This window comes from Cynocephalus volans, chromosome 8, assembly GCF_027409185.1.
Source record: "Cynocephalus volans isolate mCynVol1 chromosome 8, mCynVol1.pri, whole genome shotgun sequence".
Classification (NCBI taxonomy): Eukaryota; Metazoa; Chordata; class Mammalia; order Dermoptera; family Cynocephalidae; genus Cynocephalus; species Cynocephalus volans.
This window is the reverse complement of record NC_084467.1, coordinates 20,782,123-20,801,017: the sequence shown is the minus strand read 5'-3', so window position 1 is coordinate 20,801,017 and position 18,895 is coordinate 20,782,123. Positions and strand designations below refer to the sequence as shown.

The 18,895-nt window shown below is 46.1% G+C and overlaps 1 protein-coding gene across 1 annotated transcript; it reads right to left on the bottom strand.

Annotated features, from left to right (window-relative positions):
* Positions 1-491: 491 nt before the first annotated feature.
* LIN28A (lin-28 homolog A) lies at positions 492-12,494 on the bottom strand. The gene is made up of 4 exons (XM_063107087.1): positions 12,464-12,494; positions 11,797-11,993; positions 1,471-1,655; positions 492-708 (listed from the first exon to the last, which is right to left on the bottom strand). Exons 1-4 carry the CDS (start codon positions 12,492-12,494, stop codon positions 492-494), a joined length of 630 nt encoding a protein of 209 aa, XP_062963157.1.
* Between the last annotated feature and the right edge of the window lie 6,401 nt (positions 12,495-18,895).

Below are 18,895 nucleotides of genomic sequence, written 5' to 3'. Positions count from 1 at the left end.
CAACCCACTGCTTGGGACAGTTTCCAGCACCCCATCCCAAGAGCGGGTTACGAGGAAAAAAGATGAAACAAGATGTGACAAAAAGCTGCCTTACTGCTGAGATTCCCTCCCACAGAATGTAGTGGCTTGTGGGTTGGGTCTTAATCATTTCACTCTAGCATGGGAAATATTACTACATATCCTTCTTTAAAAGGAAAACTTTCAAAAGGTGGGGATTCTGGGATGGAACCTCAGATAAAGCATGCAGGTTCTAGGGTGACTCCCCCAAGGCCCTTAACTTGTATTTGGATAGAGAACGGTTGGAGTTCCTTTGCCTCACCCCTTCCCCCCGAAGAGGGAAGAAGGGATGATGCAGTGAACCCTGGCCTGAGATACATGGCAGTGCCAGCTACCCTCAACCCACCCTTATCCCCACTTTCTCCATTCTGCCGATTGATGCCTGCTCCTTGAAATTTCCTGATAGTGAAAGAATAGCCCCCACCCCATGTGGCTCAATTCTGGGCCTCTGGGAGCAGGGTAGGGCTGTGGATCTCTTCTTCTTCCTCCCGAAAATAGGCTGGCTTTCCCTGTGAGCTGGGGGCCTGCTGGGCCTTCAGTGGACATGAGGCCACCATATGGCTGATGCTCTGGCAGAAGTGGCACTTCTTGGGCTGGGGTGGCAGCTTGCATTCCTTGGCATGATGGTCTAGACCCCCACAATTGTAGCACCTAGTACAAGGCAAGATGGTAAAGGTGAGCGAAAGGAGTCAGAAGAGGTTAGAGGCCTCCCCTGAGAGAGGACACCTGGGCTCTGGTCCAGGTTTATCACTACTCTCTCCTCCTTCCTGGTGACCGATCTCCCTTTATGAAAAGAGAATATGAGATGATCTCTAAATCCTTTCCAAATCTAATTGTCTAGATTATCTCTTCAGATTCATGTCAACTTGAAAAATATGAAGAATGCAAGTCACTGACCCCAACTGGTATTTGCAGTTTGGGGGATAGGTTGAGATTCTACTATACCCTTAATGTAGAAGAAATTAAAGAAGCCAGATAATAGTGTCTGCTCAGAGATAAAGGGCTTAAAACCAATAGCAAGATTAAGGAAACTGTCCATCTAGAGACCTGGTAAAGAATCAACAGATACAGATATAACATCTTGTCTCATCATGTACGTATCCATGGTCTCCTTTAGTTCTAATATCATCATGTGAGGTTAGCATCACCATCCTCACTAACCACTGAGGCTAGAGCTCACGAGAAAAATTACTTGTCCCCAGCAGAAGAGCTAGGTCATCCCCAGTGTCCTCCTCATGCACTGCCCTGGCCCACATCTGTTGCAGGCACCCCAACTATCCAGATGTTGCCCGGGACCACAGACTTCATTTTATCTTTGGCAACCTGGTCCAACAAAGTGGCAGAACTGAGAAAGCCCCCTTCCATACTCAGCATGCCCTTAGCAATCCACATAAGCTGCCCTCCAGTCCACACCTGTCTCCTTTGGATCTACGCTTCTGCATGTTCTTCCCCTTTGGCCGCCTCTCACTCCCAATACAGAACACCCCACCAGGTCCGGTGACACGAATAGATTCCAGGCCCTTGGCGGACTTCTTAAAGGTGAACTCCACTGCCTCACCCTCCTTCAGGCTCCGGAAGCCCTCCATGTGCAGCTTACTCTGGGGAAGGGAAACATGGTAGATTTTAACATTAATTTCCATTATTACACCAAAACCCAAAATGCACACACCCATTCCTGAAGAGTAGGAAGAGCAAGTGGGATAGCACTTCCATTTCACCAGTAAGGAAACTGTGTGACTTGAAGAAGTCACCATATTAAGAACAACAACAACAACAAAAAACTACATTACTTAAGAACGATCGTGATTATATAAACAGATGCTGTAACTTTTTTTTGCAGCTATTTGGGATTAAAGTTCTAAGTAAACAAAAGGAAAATTTCTACATGTAGGCATTAATAAGAAATCAAAAGATATAAAATTGCAAAATATAGAGGGCAATATGATAAAGTACTTAGACATTGTGTTTTCACATAATACCTCACTTAGTTTTTATACTGTCATCAAAAGACACTGGCTGGCCAGTTAGCTCAGTTGGTTAGAGCACAGCCTGGTAACACCAAGGTCAAAGGTTCAGATTCCCATACCAGCCAGCCACCACAAAACACAAAAACAACCCCCCCCCCCCGCCAACTACAATTAAGTAGAATACTGGAAAAAATATAAAATCAGGCAGTAATCTTATATCAAAGCATTACAGTATACCTTATTTAAAAAAACTGAGGATGTTCAACAATCTACAAAAATCTCAGAATAAGTTTAACAAGGTAAAATGTCTATGGAAAAAAGCTGAAGTTGTATTACAGGATATAAAACAGGAACTGAGGGGGAAAAAATGAAAAGAAAAAATCATAATCCCAGATTGGAAGACTTAGTGATTCTTAAGAGGTAACACATATGCCAAGAATACGAGATATTACAACTTACTTTACATCAGGTATAATCTGTAGTAGAGCAATTACAGAAGGAAAAAGAGCAAGTTTACAGAGAAAATTGGCAGATGGTACCCTATCCAAATTATTCAAGGTTAGCATTACCTAAAATGGGACGCACTAACATGGGACATATCTCCTGATGTTGCACTAGGGATATACGACTAAAAATGTACACCCTGAATCTAACCTTGAGGGAACATCAGACAAACCCAAACCAAGCGATACTCTGAAATACACGAAGGTGCTTAATGTCTGCAATTAGTGCTTACGAAGAAAAAATGATAAAGCTATCTGTAAAGATGAGAAAGCAAATGGAGCAAACTGTTAAGAATTGATGAATCTGGGTAAAGGTTATAGGGGAGGTTTTTGTACTATTCTTGCCATCTTTTTCTAATTTTGAAATTATATCAAAATAATATTACTGAAAGTTGAAGGGTAAAGATGGTGTAACCCAAGCAAATAGATAAGGGGATTAAAATGGAAAGTCACTGAGAAATCCAAGAATACATGGAAAAATTAATTATCTATTTGGAAGTGAAGCCAGATTCCTACACTTTATAAATAGGTAAGAAAAGGGCCGGCCCGTGGCTCACTCGGGAGAGCGTGGTGCTGACAACACCAAGGCCATAGGTTTGGATCCCTATATAGGGATGGCCGGTTAGCTCACTTGGGAGAGCGTGGTGCTGACAACCCCAAGTCAAGGGTTAAGATCCCCTTACCAGTCATCTTTTAAAAAAAAAGGTAAGAAAAAAGAATTATACAACAGAATATAGGTACGTAATTTGCAGGAAGACTTAACCTGACACATATCTTCGATGTCATTGTTGGTAAAAACAAAACAGACATAACTTAGCAGTTTATTAGGAGGGGAATGATTGAGTAAAATATCCGTAATAATGAATACCATGCAGCCATTAAAGAAGAAAGTAGTGTCTGTTTTGTTTACTGCCACATTTTGGTACCTAAAATAATGCCTAGCACATTTCAATATGTATGAAATAATCCCATTAAAACACTGCCAGTTTGTACCGAGATTTATAAAGAATGACACTTGTAAAGCAGTTAGCAAAGAGCCTGGCAGCTTTCAAAAAAAGGAGGAAATTATTCATACAGCTAGTTGCATGGCAAAACCAGGGTCAGAAGAACCCAGAGTGCCTGATTTAAAACTCACAGTTCATTGTACCCTGCCACTTAACGCATCAATAACAACATATTAGTGGTGGTTAATAGCATCTCCCATACCCTACCCAGAATAAACTTCATTACAACGTCATCTGTTATAGTAAAACATCCAAAGAGTGTGTCAAATATGTCAACAAGGAGCAGTAATCATAGAAAATGATGTTCAGAGAGGCAAAAGGGATTACTGTGAACCTACCTAGTCCTGGCTCCAGAGAACATGAATAAGTAACATGAGTATTTTATGCTGGCAGGGGGGAGGAAACATTTCAAACTGGGACTTAAATGAAACATATATATTCTTTAGCCAGATGGGATCCACAAATTCCTCAATCACTTAAACGTTTGTTTTAATTTAGATGGTATTGCAAAAGACAAAACTTCCATTGAGGTAACTGGTTAAGAGCACAGGCCCAGGAACCAGACATCCTGGTCATGAAATGCTGGTTTTGCCAATTACTGGCTGCATGACCTTGTCAGCCAGTCACCGCTGGGTTTCAGATCCTTCAGAGAATGGGAAAACAGTACTTATCAAGCTAATAGGCTCGAATGAAGATTACACAGGAATGGAAAGATCAATTGTTCAGTAAATAACTTCCTGTATTCTTATTTGTAGCTGTCCAATCATGGAAATATTCCAAAGGTATGGGATACTTTTACTTGTTTTTATGTCCACAAGAACATTCAGGGACGGGATGATCCACAGCTCTGTCACCTCCCTCCCCTCCCCTCCTCCACACCCCAAACCTGATGGGAGGGAGGGGGTAGAGCACTAAAGCAGGATATAAAAACACTGCCACTGCCAAGGTGAAAGGACTTTTCCCCCTCCCTGCTGCACAGTATAATACCCTGAATTTAAAGTTAAGATTTGACTGTCTCTTATTGAGCTGGGAAAAGTCAGTGAGTCAGGAGGGACTGGAGGAGCGAGACCTCGCTTTCTTGACCCAAGCAATTCCAGCTCCATCCGTCTCCCTTGTTGGCTCTTAGGCTGGGTCACTCCCAGTTCTATTTGTGATTCAGCAGATAAGTAGTTAAGAACAAGTTGTCCCAGCAGGCTGGGGGCCTGTTCCCTCCTTTCTTTGCTCACCTATAAAATGGAGTAAATACTAATTTTATGGTGGTGCTGTGAGGTTTTATGCATGAAAAGTAGTTAACACATTGCCGGCCACACATAAATCCTCAGTGAGAGGCAATTACCAACCTCTTTAGACTGGATGGATGGGGCGGGGTTAACAGTGAGAACCAAGTGTCAAGAGACTCAAAATTAACTCTGGTTTTAGCACTAACTGGCTGTGGAAACTCAAAAATGTCCCCTCTCAGCTCCAGTCTACTAAGAGTAACACCGTGCTCTATTAACACCTCATAGGTTTATGGGGAGAACAAGAGAGTAATATAAAAGGGGACGTGCACTATGAAATTGACTAGTCCCCTCAGGTCACTTACTCCATCACTGGAGAATCTGAGCTCTGTGGAAGACTTTCAAAGAGTAAAAAAACCCCTGCAGTCTCCAACACAAGTGGCTGGCGAAGATTTAAACTGGTGGTCTCCAGGGGTCGCTCCCTGTCCCCTCCCCTCCCCCTTCTAAAACATAGTTGGAATTCCTCTCTTATCAGATAGGTAATCAGCGTGCAGCCCCATCGAGCCCGCCTCCAGGGCCTGCATCTGAAAGAGCCTGAAATTCTTGTACCACCCCCACTCCGCCCCCAACCACACACAAAGCAGGGCCCTGCCCCTCTCCCCATCCCCTCCAAAAAAGAAAAGGCCTGGAGGGAGGGGCATGTCCTGAGCTGCCCCAATAGAGCCCAGCACTAGGAAACAAAGAGTTGACACTGGTTGGTTCTGGTGGTCAGATTCCTGGAGTTCCAAGGCTGCAGATCCCTCTTGCTCGCCCCTCCCCACCCCCACATTCAACACATTTCCTTCCTTCCTTCCCGCATTGGGGTCCCCAGTGAGAGAAATAGAGATAGAAACACCTTTCTCTCCCTCCAGTCAATCTTGCTGGGTTTGCCAAAGACCTTCTCTCTGGCCTGCGCATCCCACACCTCCCCTTGGGTACCTTCAGTTAAATCCTTCACACAAGAACCTGAACTATTTATTTAGATAAATTATTTTATTTTAGTTTATTTTTAAAAAGATGACCGGTAAGGGGATCCTAACTCTTGCCTTGGTGTTGTCAGCACCACGCTCTCCCAAGTGAGCTAATCAGCCATCCCTATCTATATAGGGATCTGAACCCATGGCCTTGGTGTTATCAGCACCGCACTCTCCCAAGTGAGCCACGGGCCGGCCCGATAAATAAATTATTTTAAAAGAGAGAGGGAGAAGAGGCAGGACTCTCATCTTCCTTTCTAATTTGTTCAAGTTAGGAGAGTGTACAGCTTACACGGGCCCAGTGGCAAGGGAAGACGGCACTTAGAAAAGAGTTGCAGAAAGCATTTCTCTTTTCCTTTTTTGGTGCCGGGGTCCAGATAAAGTACTTAGGCCTACTGTTCCCCTGATAATACATCTCAGTAACTGCTTACTCTACCCTTCCCCCCCATCAAGTACCTTATCCCGCATCAGCATATGCTTTTGTAAGTTTAGAGTTAGAAAGGGACCTTAGGGGGGTCACTTAGGAAATGTGGTGGAGTGAAAAAAATCACGCAGGAACCTGAGTTTCCTTCAACTTGCTCTAAGAAAGTTGGACAGGCTCTCGTTCTTTTAATCATTTGTAAAAGCGGGGGATCAGACTTCAGGATAATCAGACCCCTTCCAGCTCTAACACTGTTCATTTTAGTCATTTTGCTCCTTTCTACATAAGTGGGAACAGAGTCAGAATTTCAGGGTATTTTGATTACAGAGATAAAAGCTAGGGTTTTTGGCTCTTCTGCAACAACTTAGACCATTCCAGCTCAAGATTACCTAGTCTCTACCCTCAGTTCTAGGTTACTAGCAGTGCACAAACATTTGCTGAACACACTAAGTTCTCTGCTATCCAAAATAACTGTTAGTAATTGACACTATAGGCTAAGCAGTGTTCTAAGCCTGTTACATGTTCTAACTCATTTAACCCTCACATCAGACCTGTGTGGTAGGTGTTATTATGACCCCCATGTTACAGCTTAAGGACATGGAGACAGAAGGATTAATAATAAGCACCTTGGTCAAGTCACAGTGAGAGGGAAGAGCTGGGCTGATTGCAACTAGCCTGACTCTGTAGCCAGTGCAGTCCAGTATCATTCAGGTCACATATAAAATTTTAAACTTTCTAGTAGTCACATTTCAAAAGTAAAAAGCAGATGAAGGTAATTTAATGACTCAGTCCTGTGGTGTCACAGCTCTACCTGAGCTTCGTTCCTGGAGGTAGGATTTGGTAGGGGCTGGTTAACCAACTGGTTCCCCCAGAAACAATTTATTTAATGGTGTGTGTCAAGGAGGGTGGGGAAAAAAGAGGTCCAGAACCAAAGGCTGCAGGCAGCCAGCCCCCCAGATCCTGCCTGGAGTTCTCCACCAGATGGCGCTGCTCACTAGCATGTCGGCACAAAACCTGGTTCTGAACTGAGCAGTGTTCATGGAGATTCATTGCCCAAGTTACTTAGGGCAGTCATCTTGTCCTCCTCTAGCCTCAGGAAGACAGTTTCAAGGAAGGGGGCGTACTTCCCGCACCACCGCCACTCACCCGCCTGCTTGCTCAAGGATAAGAATAAAAGGTTCCTAGAATTTTAGGTAGAAACCCACTTGTTCTTGTTACTGTTTAGAAAAGCCATTTACTCTCTTTGGACCCTGGCTTCCTGTCTGAATTAAGTAACTCCAAGCTGAGATAATGTTTAATAAGTCTGTACCAATTATGTACTGTTCTTGAAAGATTTCTCCTCCTCCAATTCCTTTGACTTTCCAGACTGACAATGGGGCTGGTAATTGATTTTTATGACTGCAGGGAGAAGGGAGGGGTGGTTTTACCTAGGGCAGTTTTTCCAAAAAACATGAATTCCAGTAGGGTGGAGAGTGTGATTGATTGATTAGAAATGTTCAAGGAACTACACTGCCCTGGTGAAAGTCACTAAAAACCACTTGTAGGGTAGGCAGCAGTGTCACAAACTGCAAAGTAGAAGCTTCCCACATTTGAAGTTTTGTTCAGGATAGTGGCACAGCCTTTACTTGAGACATCGTCTAGAAAGCATGTCTTCTCAGCGAAGCACCCCAGAAGATTCCACAGTGCCCAAATTAACCCACGTATTTCTTTACAAACTTTCTGAAAAATCAAGGCGATTTTTTTACTCTGCCTTTTCCCATTGAGATGGAAAGGAAATACCTAACAAATGGCCACCAAATCTGTGGCTTCCAGTCCATCTACAAAAACAACAGGATCCTATCTGGAGCTCAGGGTGTGGTTCCACTGATATGCACTCCACAGATGTTCACGGTGGCATATTGTGCCAGGCCGTGTTCTAGCCAGTCCAGAAAGAGAGCAGCTAGCGGTTAATACCTCTCCCTATCTCCAGTCTTTTTCTCTGGAGGAAGACCTCTACGGACATGAATCTCAAACTGTTAACTGTGTTTCTGATTGATCACCAAGGTGCTCAAGATCCCCTTACTTTTTCATATTCATTAAATTAACCCACCAAGTGCACACTAGAAAATTAACCAGACAGCTAAGTTCCTCTCTTCAAAGAGCTTACAGGTTAATTAGAAGAGGGTATACAACAAGATCATCAATAACTAGACATGTTAGTAATGAGGTGCAATATACTAAACCAGGTGGGAAAGATTTCTTACAAAACCCTGGACCCAAACCCAACAGTGCTAACCTAGACCCCGACTGAGGTTGCTCTTTCCACCCTGCACTCATCGCTTTCCGAAAAAGCAAGCCCTGTGGCTTCAGAGCAATTTCAGCAGTTTCTGTCTCAGTATTGAAAATTTTTTATCCTAACACAACTTGATCCCTTGGTCAAATTCGTGCTTTTGTTTTGCCCAAGCCTTCTGATATAGCATTTAGCTAAAAAACTAATTTAAACATGTCTGGATTCTGAGGAGCTAGGGGAAAGCAGAAAATTTTTTTTATTTCCTAATTTCTACAAATCTTGAGAGTTCGGGAATTGAGTCACAGGAAATGAGTTAAGACAAGACTCTTAAATGGCCATAGGGAATTTAGAATTCTTGGTGATTTTCAGGAAAATAGGAGACAGTTTAGCTCTTTCTTGCTCTAGCTTTCCCTGTGTTTCTCAAGGGAAGGGGGTGATTTTGCCTCCCAGGGGACATTCGGCAAAGTCCGGAGGCATTTTTGGTTGTCACAACTAAAGGATGTAACTGGCCTCTATTCTTCTAGAGGGTAGAGGATAAGAATACTGCTGTACATCCTGTAATGCAGGACAACCCCTAGAGCAAGCAACTATCCTGCTCAAAATGTCAACAGTGTGGAGATTGAGAAACTATAAAGGTTCTGACATCTGCCTTTATGATTCTTAAATTCCCCTAACCCCAGAGACACATTTCTATATCTAAAGACCTGTGGCTGAGTAAAAGGGTTGTTACAGAAATCTCTTTGCTTTATGGGTTGGGATTTTTGTTTATTTTAGGCTGAAGATGGGCTTTTTCTCCCACTTACTCACTCCTGGGGGGCCAAATAAAGTATTTGGGAGAGTGTGTAAGAACAGTAGCTAACAGGGTGTTGGGAACCTAATAAGCCCAACCTTGTGAGGGAAAAGAAAATGTTCTAAATTACTTTTTCCCCCTCTCTCTCTTACCCTGGACAGGGGCTCCCTATCCTCCCTCCCCCACAGCAAAAGTTAATTTAGGACAATTATCCTTCTTACCACCCCACCCCAACTCCAGGGTGCTCACCAGCCACAGCCAAAGAATGAGAAGTTTCGTTAAGGACTTCTTACCCTCGCTCTGCTTCAGGAACACTTCCTTCTCCCCCAGTAAACAATTCTTAGGGATTATCAGAGAAATATTTCAAATTTCTTAAGTGCAGGGACTAACTTACTTAGCCCCAGCAGCATGCTGTCATAAATACAGAGCTACCAGGTAAAGCTCAGGGAATTTCCACCAGTTATTGTCCTCTTTGACTAGAGTTAGGAGAGCCGGGGATTAGGGAGAAAAATTGTGATTCTTGATCCCAGCTCATCTCCCTCATGATAACATATTCAACTGTGGGTACCTGGAAATTCCAAGACTCAGAGTATCTATAAGCTAGTCTATCTGAAACTGCATAGTGTAGGCTCCACTACCCAAGCCTGAAGGTCCCCTGCTTTCCTCTAAGCTATCCAGTATTTTTCCAGTTGCTCTGGATCCTAACTAAGGTTAAGTCTTTTGAGGCACAGATCCCCACTTGCTCAGGAAAACCTTCCTTGGGATTCGTATATCATCATGGAACCCCAGAAGATGAGGGGATATGCTCCACTCAGCCCCTATTTAGCAGCCTATGGAGGGAAGAAAATGTTGGATCTGACTCTTTTATTCCAGGTTTCCAAAGTTGGGGAAGCTGTCCAGTCCTTTGCCAGACCAGGAAAGATTTTAATCTCTTTGTGATCAGATAAATGGGAGAGTGGGGGAGGCTTGCCACCCCGCTGAGGAGGGCCATTCAAAGCTGGTTCCTGTAATAAAGTGATTTAATAGATCTAAAGAGGCCAATTCCCTTCTTTCTCTCACAATTACTTCCTGTGGGTTATCATTCACATATGTAAATGAGACAGAAAGGGGGGCAAAGCCACCAGCCTGAAACAGGCAGTCAGATGGGAGGGATAGGGGTGGAATGGGGTGTTGCAAGGAGGTAGCTGAGCATCCTGCTGCAGGTCCTCACGGCAGATGTTCAGGTAGCCCAGTGACCGCTTGTCCCCAACAATAACTGTGGGTCCCCCTCTCCCTTGTCCCCCGCAACTCAACCTCCTTGGAGGATTGTGCTCAGAGACTTCCATGAAGCCTCCAACTAGTCCACCCAGCATCTCCCTTCCCCACCCCTCCCCCTCCAAAATGCCATCCCTCAGGCTCCAACCCTTAATCCCCACATCCTCCTTTCCCATCCCCCATGGCTCCTAAAGCCAACTTCCCTGAAGTAACCCCTCCCTGCCCGGCCTGGGTGTCAACGTACAGGGCAGGGGATTAGCAAATTTCTTCTTTCCAGGTCCAGCTCCAAACCTCCAAAGGTGGAAGGAACGCAGGCAGCAACTTCTTTTACATGGTCATTGTGGGTAGCTGGTGGTCCAGGACCACCGGAATGACTCTAGGATATTCAGAAAGGGGAAGCCTGGGAGGAGGGAGACCTGAAGTCTGACTCCTTGTTTGAGGCCAGGAATGTTAGGACAGCAATCAATGGCTGTCTGGGGCCATAAATGCCAAGCTGAGAATAGGTCCAGAGGCCGGCCTCCTTCCCTCCACCCCCTGCCCTGCGACACTGAATTTCACCTCCCACTGTGCTGCCTTGCTTTAACTGAGAACTTGGGGTTGCGACCTACCCACTCCCTCCCAGCCTGGCCCAGGAATGGAAGGCCTAAGCTCCTTAGGTTTTCTCTCCTAGTAGGAATTGGATAGCAAAGTCCCCAGTCCTGAATTATAAGGAATCCTCTTAAAGGAGTTCACAAGCCCCCAAATGGATCCTTCAGGGATCTGCCAAACCTACGCAGGCCCCAAGATTTGGGTGACCACCTGGTCGAGGTCTAAAGAGCTGGCGATGCTGATTTCTCAGCTTTATGCCCCCTTGGGTCCGGTAGCCAGTTCTCTCTCCCGCCCCCCGCCCCGAGCTCCATTCAGGCGCTGGGAGCTCGGCGCCCGGGTATAACCCGGCATGTACTTCCCTGGCCGGCCTGCTCGCCCTCCCCCCACCGCCAAGCACAATACAACCTTAGTTTCTGCCACACGGGGTCACTTCCCTGCCCCCTGCCCCCTTCCCAGGGGAAAGAGGTAACAGACACGTGGTAAGCCGGAGGGGTTCCCGGAAGGGGGCGGGTAGTGCTGATAATCGGTGCTGCCCTCCCTCTCCTCCCGTTGTACTTAACAGGGACACAGAATCGGGGTGCCTCGGCAAAGAGGGGGACGCACAGTGAGGGCCCCTGATCTCCCTCAATCGAACAGCCGAGCCCCTTCGCCTCCCCATGGATGTGCACTCCTAGACCTCCTTCCAGAGGCAAAGTTACCACAATCAGTCTCACCTGGTGCACAAAGACGTCCACCGGCGGGTCGAGGGCGACCCCGGCGCGGGCGGTCATGGACAGGAAGCCGAACCCCATGCGCACGTTGAACCACTTACAGATGCCGGCACCGTGCAGCAGCTGCGGTTCTCCTGCCGACCGGGCCGCGTCCTCCGGCGCCTCCTCGGGTGCCTCCTCAGCCGCTTGGGCGCAGCCACCTGGAGATAGGGAGGGCCGGGAGCTCAGCTGGGTGGCCCTCGAACTGGAGGGCTCTTTCAGGGCCCGGGTTGGAAGACCCGAGTGTCCAGCCCACGGGTGGACACCCAGGAGGGGGCAGCTACCAAGCAGCGAGCGAAAAGAAACCTGTCCGGGCTGCCTCCCGCGGTCCCCACGCTTCCACCGAGGCCAGTGGTGCCCCGAAAGTTTTGCTCCTCTTCCCACAACACGTTGCCCGGGGACACACAGCGGGACAGGCCCCTCCTCTTCTCCCCCGCCAACCCCGTAGCCAAGGAGCGCACGCCACTGGGACACCAGGGTTTCTTGCTCCAGAGATGGCCCCATGAAGCAGAAGGCCGCACTGACTTGGGGTCCTTCGTGCAGCCCAAGGAACATTTCCCTACCTCCCTTCCACGTGGCTCCTGGGCGCCCCTGCACCCTAGGGTGTCCCCGCTAAGTCCCAAGCTCGAACCTGCAAACTGCTGGTTGGACACGGAGCCCATGGTCGTCGGCAGAGCCCGCGGCCCCGGGCCCCTGGTCAGGCGGCTGCTGGCCCCAGAGAAGTCCGGAGGCAAAGGGGTGGTTCGGAGAAGAGGCTGCTACATCTTCCCCCGCACAATAGCGGTGGGAGGGCCCACGGCTTTTCAAAGGCTCCCAAATTCTAAAAGACAATGACCCAACCCCCCGCGGGCAGCCCCCTCCCCTCCCCTCCCTCTTCTTTCCCCTCCCTTTCCCTCTGGCTCCAGCTCCGGCCCTCCCCCACCGCTGTGGTCTCTGACACCTCTGGGGTGTCCCTTCTCAGAACCTTCAGATTTGACACCCCCTCCCCACACACACATCTGGAGACGGCGGCTGTCAGCCCTAGAAGTCTTGGGTACCTCGGGGTTTGGGATCCTGTACTTTAAGGACTCAGTGGGGGTCCCCAAAGCAGACACAGGTAGGGGAGACCTGGGGAGGGTAGTTCTAAAACCACGTGACTGCTCCCACACACACTCCCACCCCACCCCCACCCCCCGCGCAGATAATTATACATTCCAGAGAGTTGGGGGAGGGAGGTGTGAGCCTGGCGGCGCTGACCAATCAGAAACACAAGCCACCTGTCAAGGGAGAAATGGATGAGCCCCCCCCCCCCCGTCCTTCAGCGCCCCTCCCCCTCGCTTCCCCCTCAGGCCTCTGAGCTGACCCGGCTGCTCGGCGCTGACCCGCTCTCACCCCCACCCCCGTGTGCTTAGATAGACGTGGAGTTCTGGACACTAGGAAGCCTGGGATGGGGGAGCAGGGGAGAGACTGGGGACCCCGCTGGGCTGATCTCCTGGCCTGACCAAGGCGTTGCCTCTCGAAGTCTGTCTCTCTGCCTCACCGAGTTTCCCACTCAGAGTTTTTCTGGATCTCTCCCAATTACAGGAGAGAAAGCGCTCCTAGTTGATTCCATAAAGAACTCTTCCTTCTGTCCTTCCGAACCTGTCTAAAGTTGGCCTCAGGCAGAGCTCCCGAGTAGTGCAGGAGGAACTCAAAGAGGCTTGAAGTTTGTCCCTCACTTGCCAGCTGCCTTCTCATCCTGCCCCAACCCCCACCCTGTCCCCATCCATTGCTGGGAGAGGGACCGAGAGAGGGACTCCAGTACTCCCGACGGTCTTAGATTCCCAAACCCTCCTGGCTTCCGAGTCACCATCCTAAAGTGCGCTCCCCCCCCGATAGCGGGATTGGAGGAGGAAATGGGCTACGGGGTCTCCTCATTTGAAGAGGTAACCTCCCCTTCTAGGACATAAAGGGGGTTGGCCAGGGGGGTGGCTACTGCCCTGGTCGGAGATGGACAATGGCCCGGGGCTCAGTGCACGGCCCTGGCCCTGCCCCTTCACTTCCGGTGCTCGGTTCAAACTGGACAATGCCAGCTCCGGTCAGTTCCCCTCCCCCACTGCTACAACCCATTTAAAGGGACAGAGCCTGATTTGGGGGGCATCCGCTTGCTCTGAATTTAATCATCACCAAGCGTGCAGAACCTCTCATGCTTTTCACGCTGCAGCCGTGTGTGCGTGCCTGTGCGCGGGCACGTGCGTATTTGAGAAAGAGAGAAAGGGGGTGAGTGGGGGTCAGGAAGGGGAAGATGGGGAGGAGAGCAAAGGACTGTGGAGAGATTATTTCCCTCTTTCCTACGGAGTGCTCTCCAAGAGACTAAAACTTGAATGTGAGGAATGGGGGATAGGACCTTGAGGGATAGAAAGGATAACGGGAGCCCTTTGCTACTCTGCCTAAAACAGACGTATAATTAACAAATATCATTAGCTGTGCCCTTCTTCCAGCTGAGGACTCTAATTTCGATCTTTCATGAGTTCTCGGAGTACGTTAGCCAAAGCTATTTTTATTTAAATAATCCTCCCCACCTAAATCTTATCTCCCATTAGCGCCCTTAAAATATATCTGCTGCCTGTACCTCTGTTCCTAAGATTCAGGAGCAGGTGGCTGAAGTCTGGCTGAAGAAAAGAGAGGGAGAAGGGGGTTGAGAACTGTGGCTTCGCTTGGTCCGCTCTCAGGTGATGTTCGCTTCCCCCCCGCGGGCTCGACCAAGGGCTTCTCTGTCCAGGGTCCTGAGGACTCCACCAGCTCTGTCCACGGTGCTGAATAAAGCCATGCTCTCTCGGCTCCCAGTTCCCAGCTTTGAGAATGACTTCTTGAGTTCCCATGTCCAAGTCCTCCCCAGAAAATCTGATTCTCCTCAACCCCCCGACTCCCAGAAACACTGACACACTTGAGACGAATTAAGAGACTTTCTTGAATACTAAAGAGAGGACATTTCCAGTAGTGCACTATTCTGCGAGAGCGGAGCAGCTGTCTCAAGCTCCTGTCCAGATAAATGGATAGAACGACTCAAGTGGCCATAGAGGGGAAGAAAGAGGAGATAATTTTTTCTGAGTCAAAGAAGACCAGAGTAAAAAAAAAAAAAAAAAAAAAAAAAAAAAAGAAGACCAGAGTAAAAGAGGGACTTTCTTTCAAATCAGTTTCTCTGTTTTCAAGTTATTTTCTTAATTATTAGCACTTTTAGGGCTGGCCGGTTGGTTCGGTTGATAAGAGCACAGCCTTGTAACACCAGCCAGCCGCCCCCCACTCCCCCAAAACTTATTAGCACATTTCATAGGAGCATAGGTATTTGAACCAGATTACCCATGTTTAAATATTAGCTCTACTATTTACAGCTCTGTGACCTGGGGCAACTTTCTTAACTGCTATGTACCTCAGTTTCCTCTTCTTTCCAGTGACAATAATGAGAATACTAAGCTCTCAGAGACATCGTGAGGATGAAGTTAGATTATGTAGGTAAACTTTTTCAAAAAGTGCCTGAGATATAGTTAGTTCTTCTTTTTTTTTTTTTTTTAAAGATGACCGGCAAGGGAATCTTAACCTTTGACTTGGTGTTGTCAGCACCACACTCTCCCAAGTGAGCCACGGGCCAGCCCGTTAGTTCTTAATAATATAAATTATTATTATTATTATTATAGCTATTGTGCACGTTTGCCTTTATGATATAGAATTTATGGGATCATTTACTCCCTGGGGACTGAGACCATTCATGTGTTTTTCACTTTTGCATCTTCTCCCACGTCTTTCCCAGTACCTAGCACAGTGCCTGGCCTACAGAAGACACCCAAGAAAAGTTTCCTTAATAGGCTTTAGTCAAAATAATAAACATTATTAAAATGTTCATAATACTTATTCCCCTAGGCTGTCTTTTTCAGGCAGAGGATGATTTAGAAAGAAACACAAGGCTCCCAACATAATTGATTCCTCATCCTCAATGTTTTTTTTCCATGTGGAAGGTGAGGACTGCTGACCAAACCTTTTTCCTCTCTTGGGTTCCTATCTCAGTGAAAATTTATTAGGTACCTATGATGATTCAGTTATTGTGCTAGGTTACAAGTTGGGTGTATGGATCAGGTAAGTAATATGCACCAAATAGTATAATGATGTGCAAGAAAAAAAAAGTGAAAAAGAAACATTCCCTGCCTTGAAAGAAGTTATAGTCCAGTTAGGAAGACAAGACCTCAGATGGCTAAATATTGAAAATTTCTTGTGTACTTTTTTTTCCCTGGCTGACCAGTATGGGGATCCAAACTCATGACCTTAGAGTTATAAGGCCATACTGTAATGAACTGAGCTAACCGGTCAGCCCTGTACTGGTTTTTGAGAGTAATAATGTCTAAGTAAAGGTGGGGAGGGGCTCTTTAGACAAGACAAGAGTATGACGAATGAAGACTTATGTCTATGTAGTATCAACACAAAGAACATCTCCTCCTACGGCACTTTGCTAAATTCCTTTTGTGTAGATTCATAACTTTGTAAAAGTAAGAGCTGGAAGAGGTCTTAGTAATAATAACAATTCATTCAACAATTAACATGTTTTTATTGAGCGTTTCCTCTGTGGCAGGCATTGTTCCAAGTGTTGGGAATACATCAGTGAACAATTTAACCAAAAATCTCTTTCTTTTTAGAGCTTACATTCTGGTAGATAATGATAATAACAGCTATTATTTATCAATAATACAGGCACTTTTCTTCTCTCATTCAAGCTTGTAAATGACCCTGAAGAATAGGTATTAAGTTCCCACTTTACACGAAAGGAAACTGAAGCTTTACGAATCATGATGGTTCGCCTAATGTTGCTCAGCTAATACATGGCATAGGCAGATTTAGGCCCACACCTGTTTGACTCCAAAGCACACATTATTTCCCCAGTCCTAGTATGTTATCATGACTGCTGCTGTCCCCATGTACTAGTGATGTGTGTGAGCAAAAAGGCTGTGAATGTAGACTGCATATTCAATATAATTAGTAAATATAAGACCCAAACTTGTGATTACTCTTTCTTGGGCATTGGCTTTAGCCTGTCCTTTCTATTGATCACCCTACCCATAACTCCTTGGCTTTCTAGATCAAAGAGATGAATAGAGCCAAAGCAGATGTTCTTCTGGGCAATCATCTGCACGCAGCTCCCAATTCTGAAGTATTTTGAAAACTCTGTCGTGGAGTTCTGGGTGATGTTCTGAGTCTAAAAACCTGACCATCTGCTGCTAACTAACATAAATGATGTGCATTTGAGAAAAGTATTTCCCAGAATGTGTCCCTTAGAATACTAGTTCCATGGGATAATTAATACATCTTTCCATTTAAAAAAAGTTTCTACAGTGATATCATCTGGAAAATGGTATGTTAACTATGTTTCTTATGCAGGGATTTCCAAAGTATGGTAAGATGCTCTGTGATTCATCAGGAAGGGAAGACAATTTGTGACGTGTTTCTATTCACTTACTCACCTAACAAATATTTATTGAGCATCTATAATGTGTCAGGTGGCACTGTGTGAAGCACTGGGTGAACATCAGCAAACAAAACAGATAAAATTCCTGCCCTCACAGAGCTTTCATTCGAAAGGAGAGAGACAGACAATAACCAAATAATTAAGTGAAATGTGTAGTGTATATGAATATAGTTCCAGCTTGTTTATTGGCTCTGTGATCTCAAGAAAGTCACCCAGTTTTATCCTTTAAGGGTAAAATGAGAGAGTTGGATTAGGTGTTAGACAAATGTTTCTTCCAGTTCTGACATTCTAAAGTGATATGATTTATGTGTGTGCGTTTGTGTGTGTGTGTGTGTGTGTGTGTGTGAGTGAGAGAGAGAGAGAGAGAGAGAGAGAGAGAGAGAGAGAGAGAGAGAGAGAGAAACCCTATTTCTAATTACGGCAAGAAACAATCTATTTTTGCCCCATGCTGTCAAGCAGCACTGCACCTCTCACCTTTCAGGCCAGTTGAATTGGAAGGAGGATGAGCCAAGAGAATCCCCTTCCTTCTATCACTCTGGTCCCCATGCCGGTCCTGCTTCACAGAGCAAGACGCCAGGCACTTGCTTTCACCAATAATGGCTTCATTAGATTGAAAGGAGACAAGAGTGACCTCAGTGAAATAGACTTCCTGACCCCAGCTGACCTCTGACCCTCACCCTGACAGCCTTTAAATCTTTTCCTTCTGACATATCCCCCACAAGGTATAGGAAGGAAGAGAAAATGATGAGCCTGCTATCACCCACCGTCCGGTGACTTTAACTTTCCAGGTGTCCCCTTGCAGTGGAACTCGTGATACCCAACTGTAATTTCCTTCATGGCTGCTGGTCCTTTCAGTGACTATAGTCTGATCTGTGGGTCACAACCCATAAAGCTGTCATTCACCTGGTGTCCGTTTTTTTGTGTCAGATGGTCGTCATGTATGGAAGCAGGAGGCTGGGTATCTAACTAAATGCTGTCATTTCCTGAATGCTAATTTAGTCCAGGCCCTTAAGCTACTCCCCCTGACTCTGCAGTTACTGTTTATTATGTGCTGATTATGTACCAGTCATGCACTAAGTGCTTTGTCTGTTTTGGTCCTCAACCATCTTAATATGAAAGGAAACTGATAGTTATGGGAGTTAAGTGACTTGCCTCAATTTACAGATCACAAGTGGTGGATCTCAGGTCTAACTCCAATCTTCTTCTTTACTTAAAAAAAATAGTTAAAATAATTAATGCATGTGGTTAAAAAAATCAATTAGTATGGAAAGAATTATAATAAAAAACAACAGTTCCTGGCAATCCCATTTCCTTCACTCCCTCGAGGCAACCACTCTTTTAGCCATTTCTTCTGGACGAAATTTTCATATCTCTAAATAATATGCATGTATGTCTATTCCCTGATTTATTGATTTTAGATATTATCTATTGATTTCCTGTTACAATGAATGAAGACTTACATCTCTTACAGCATCTATCTCCCCTTTCCTCTGCCTCCCAGTATGGTTAAATCACTATTTTCAACTAAATTGATGACCAATGTTTGCATTGTCATGATTACAGAAATGCTCACTGCATTGCCAAGGATGAAAG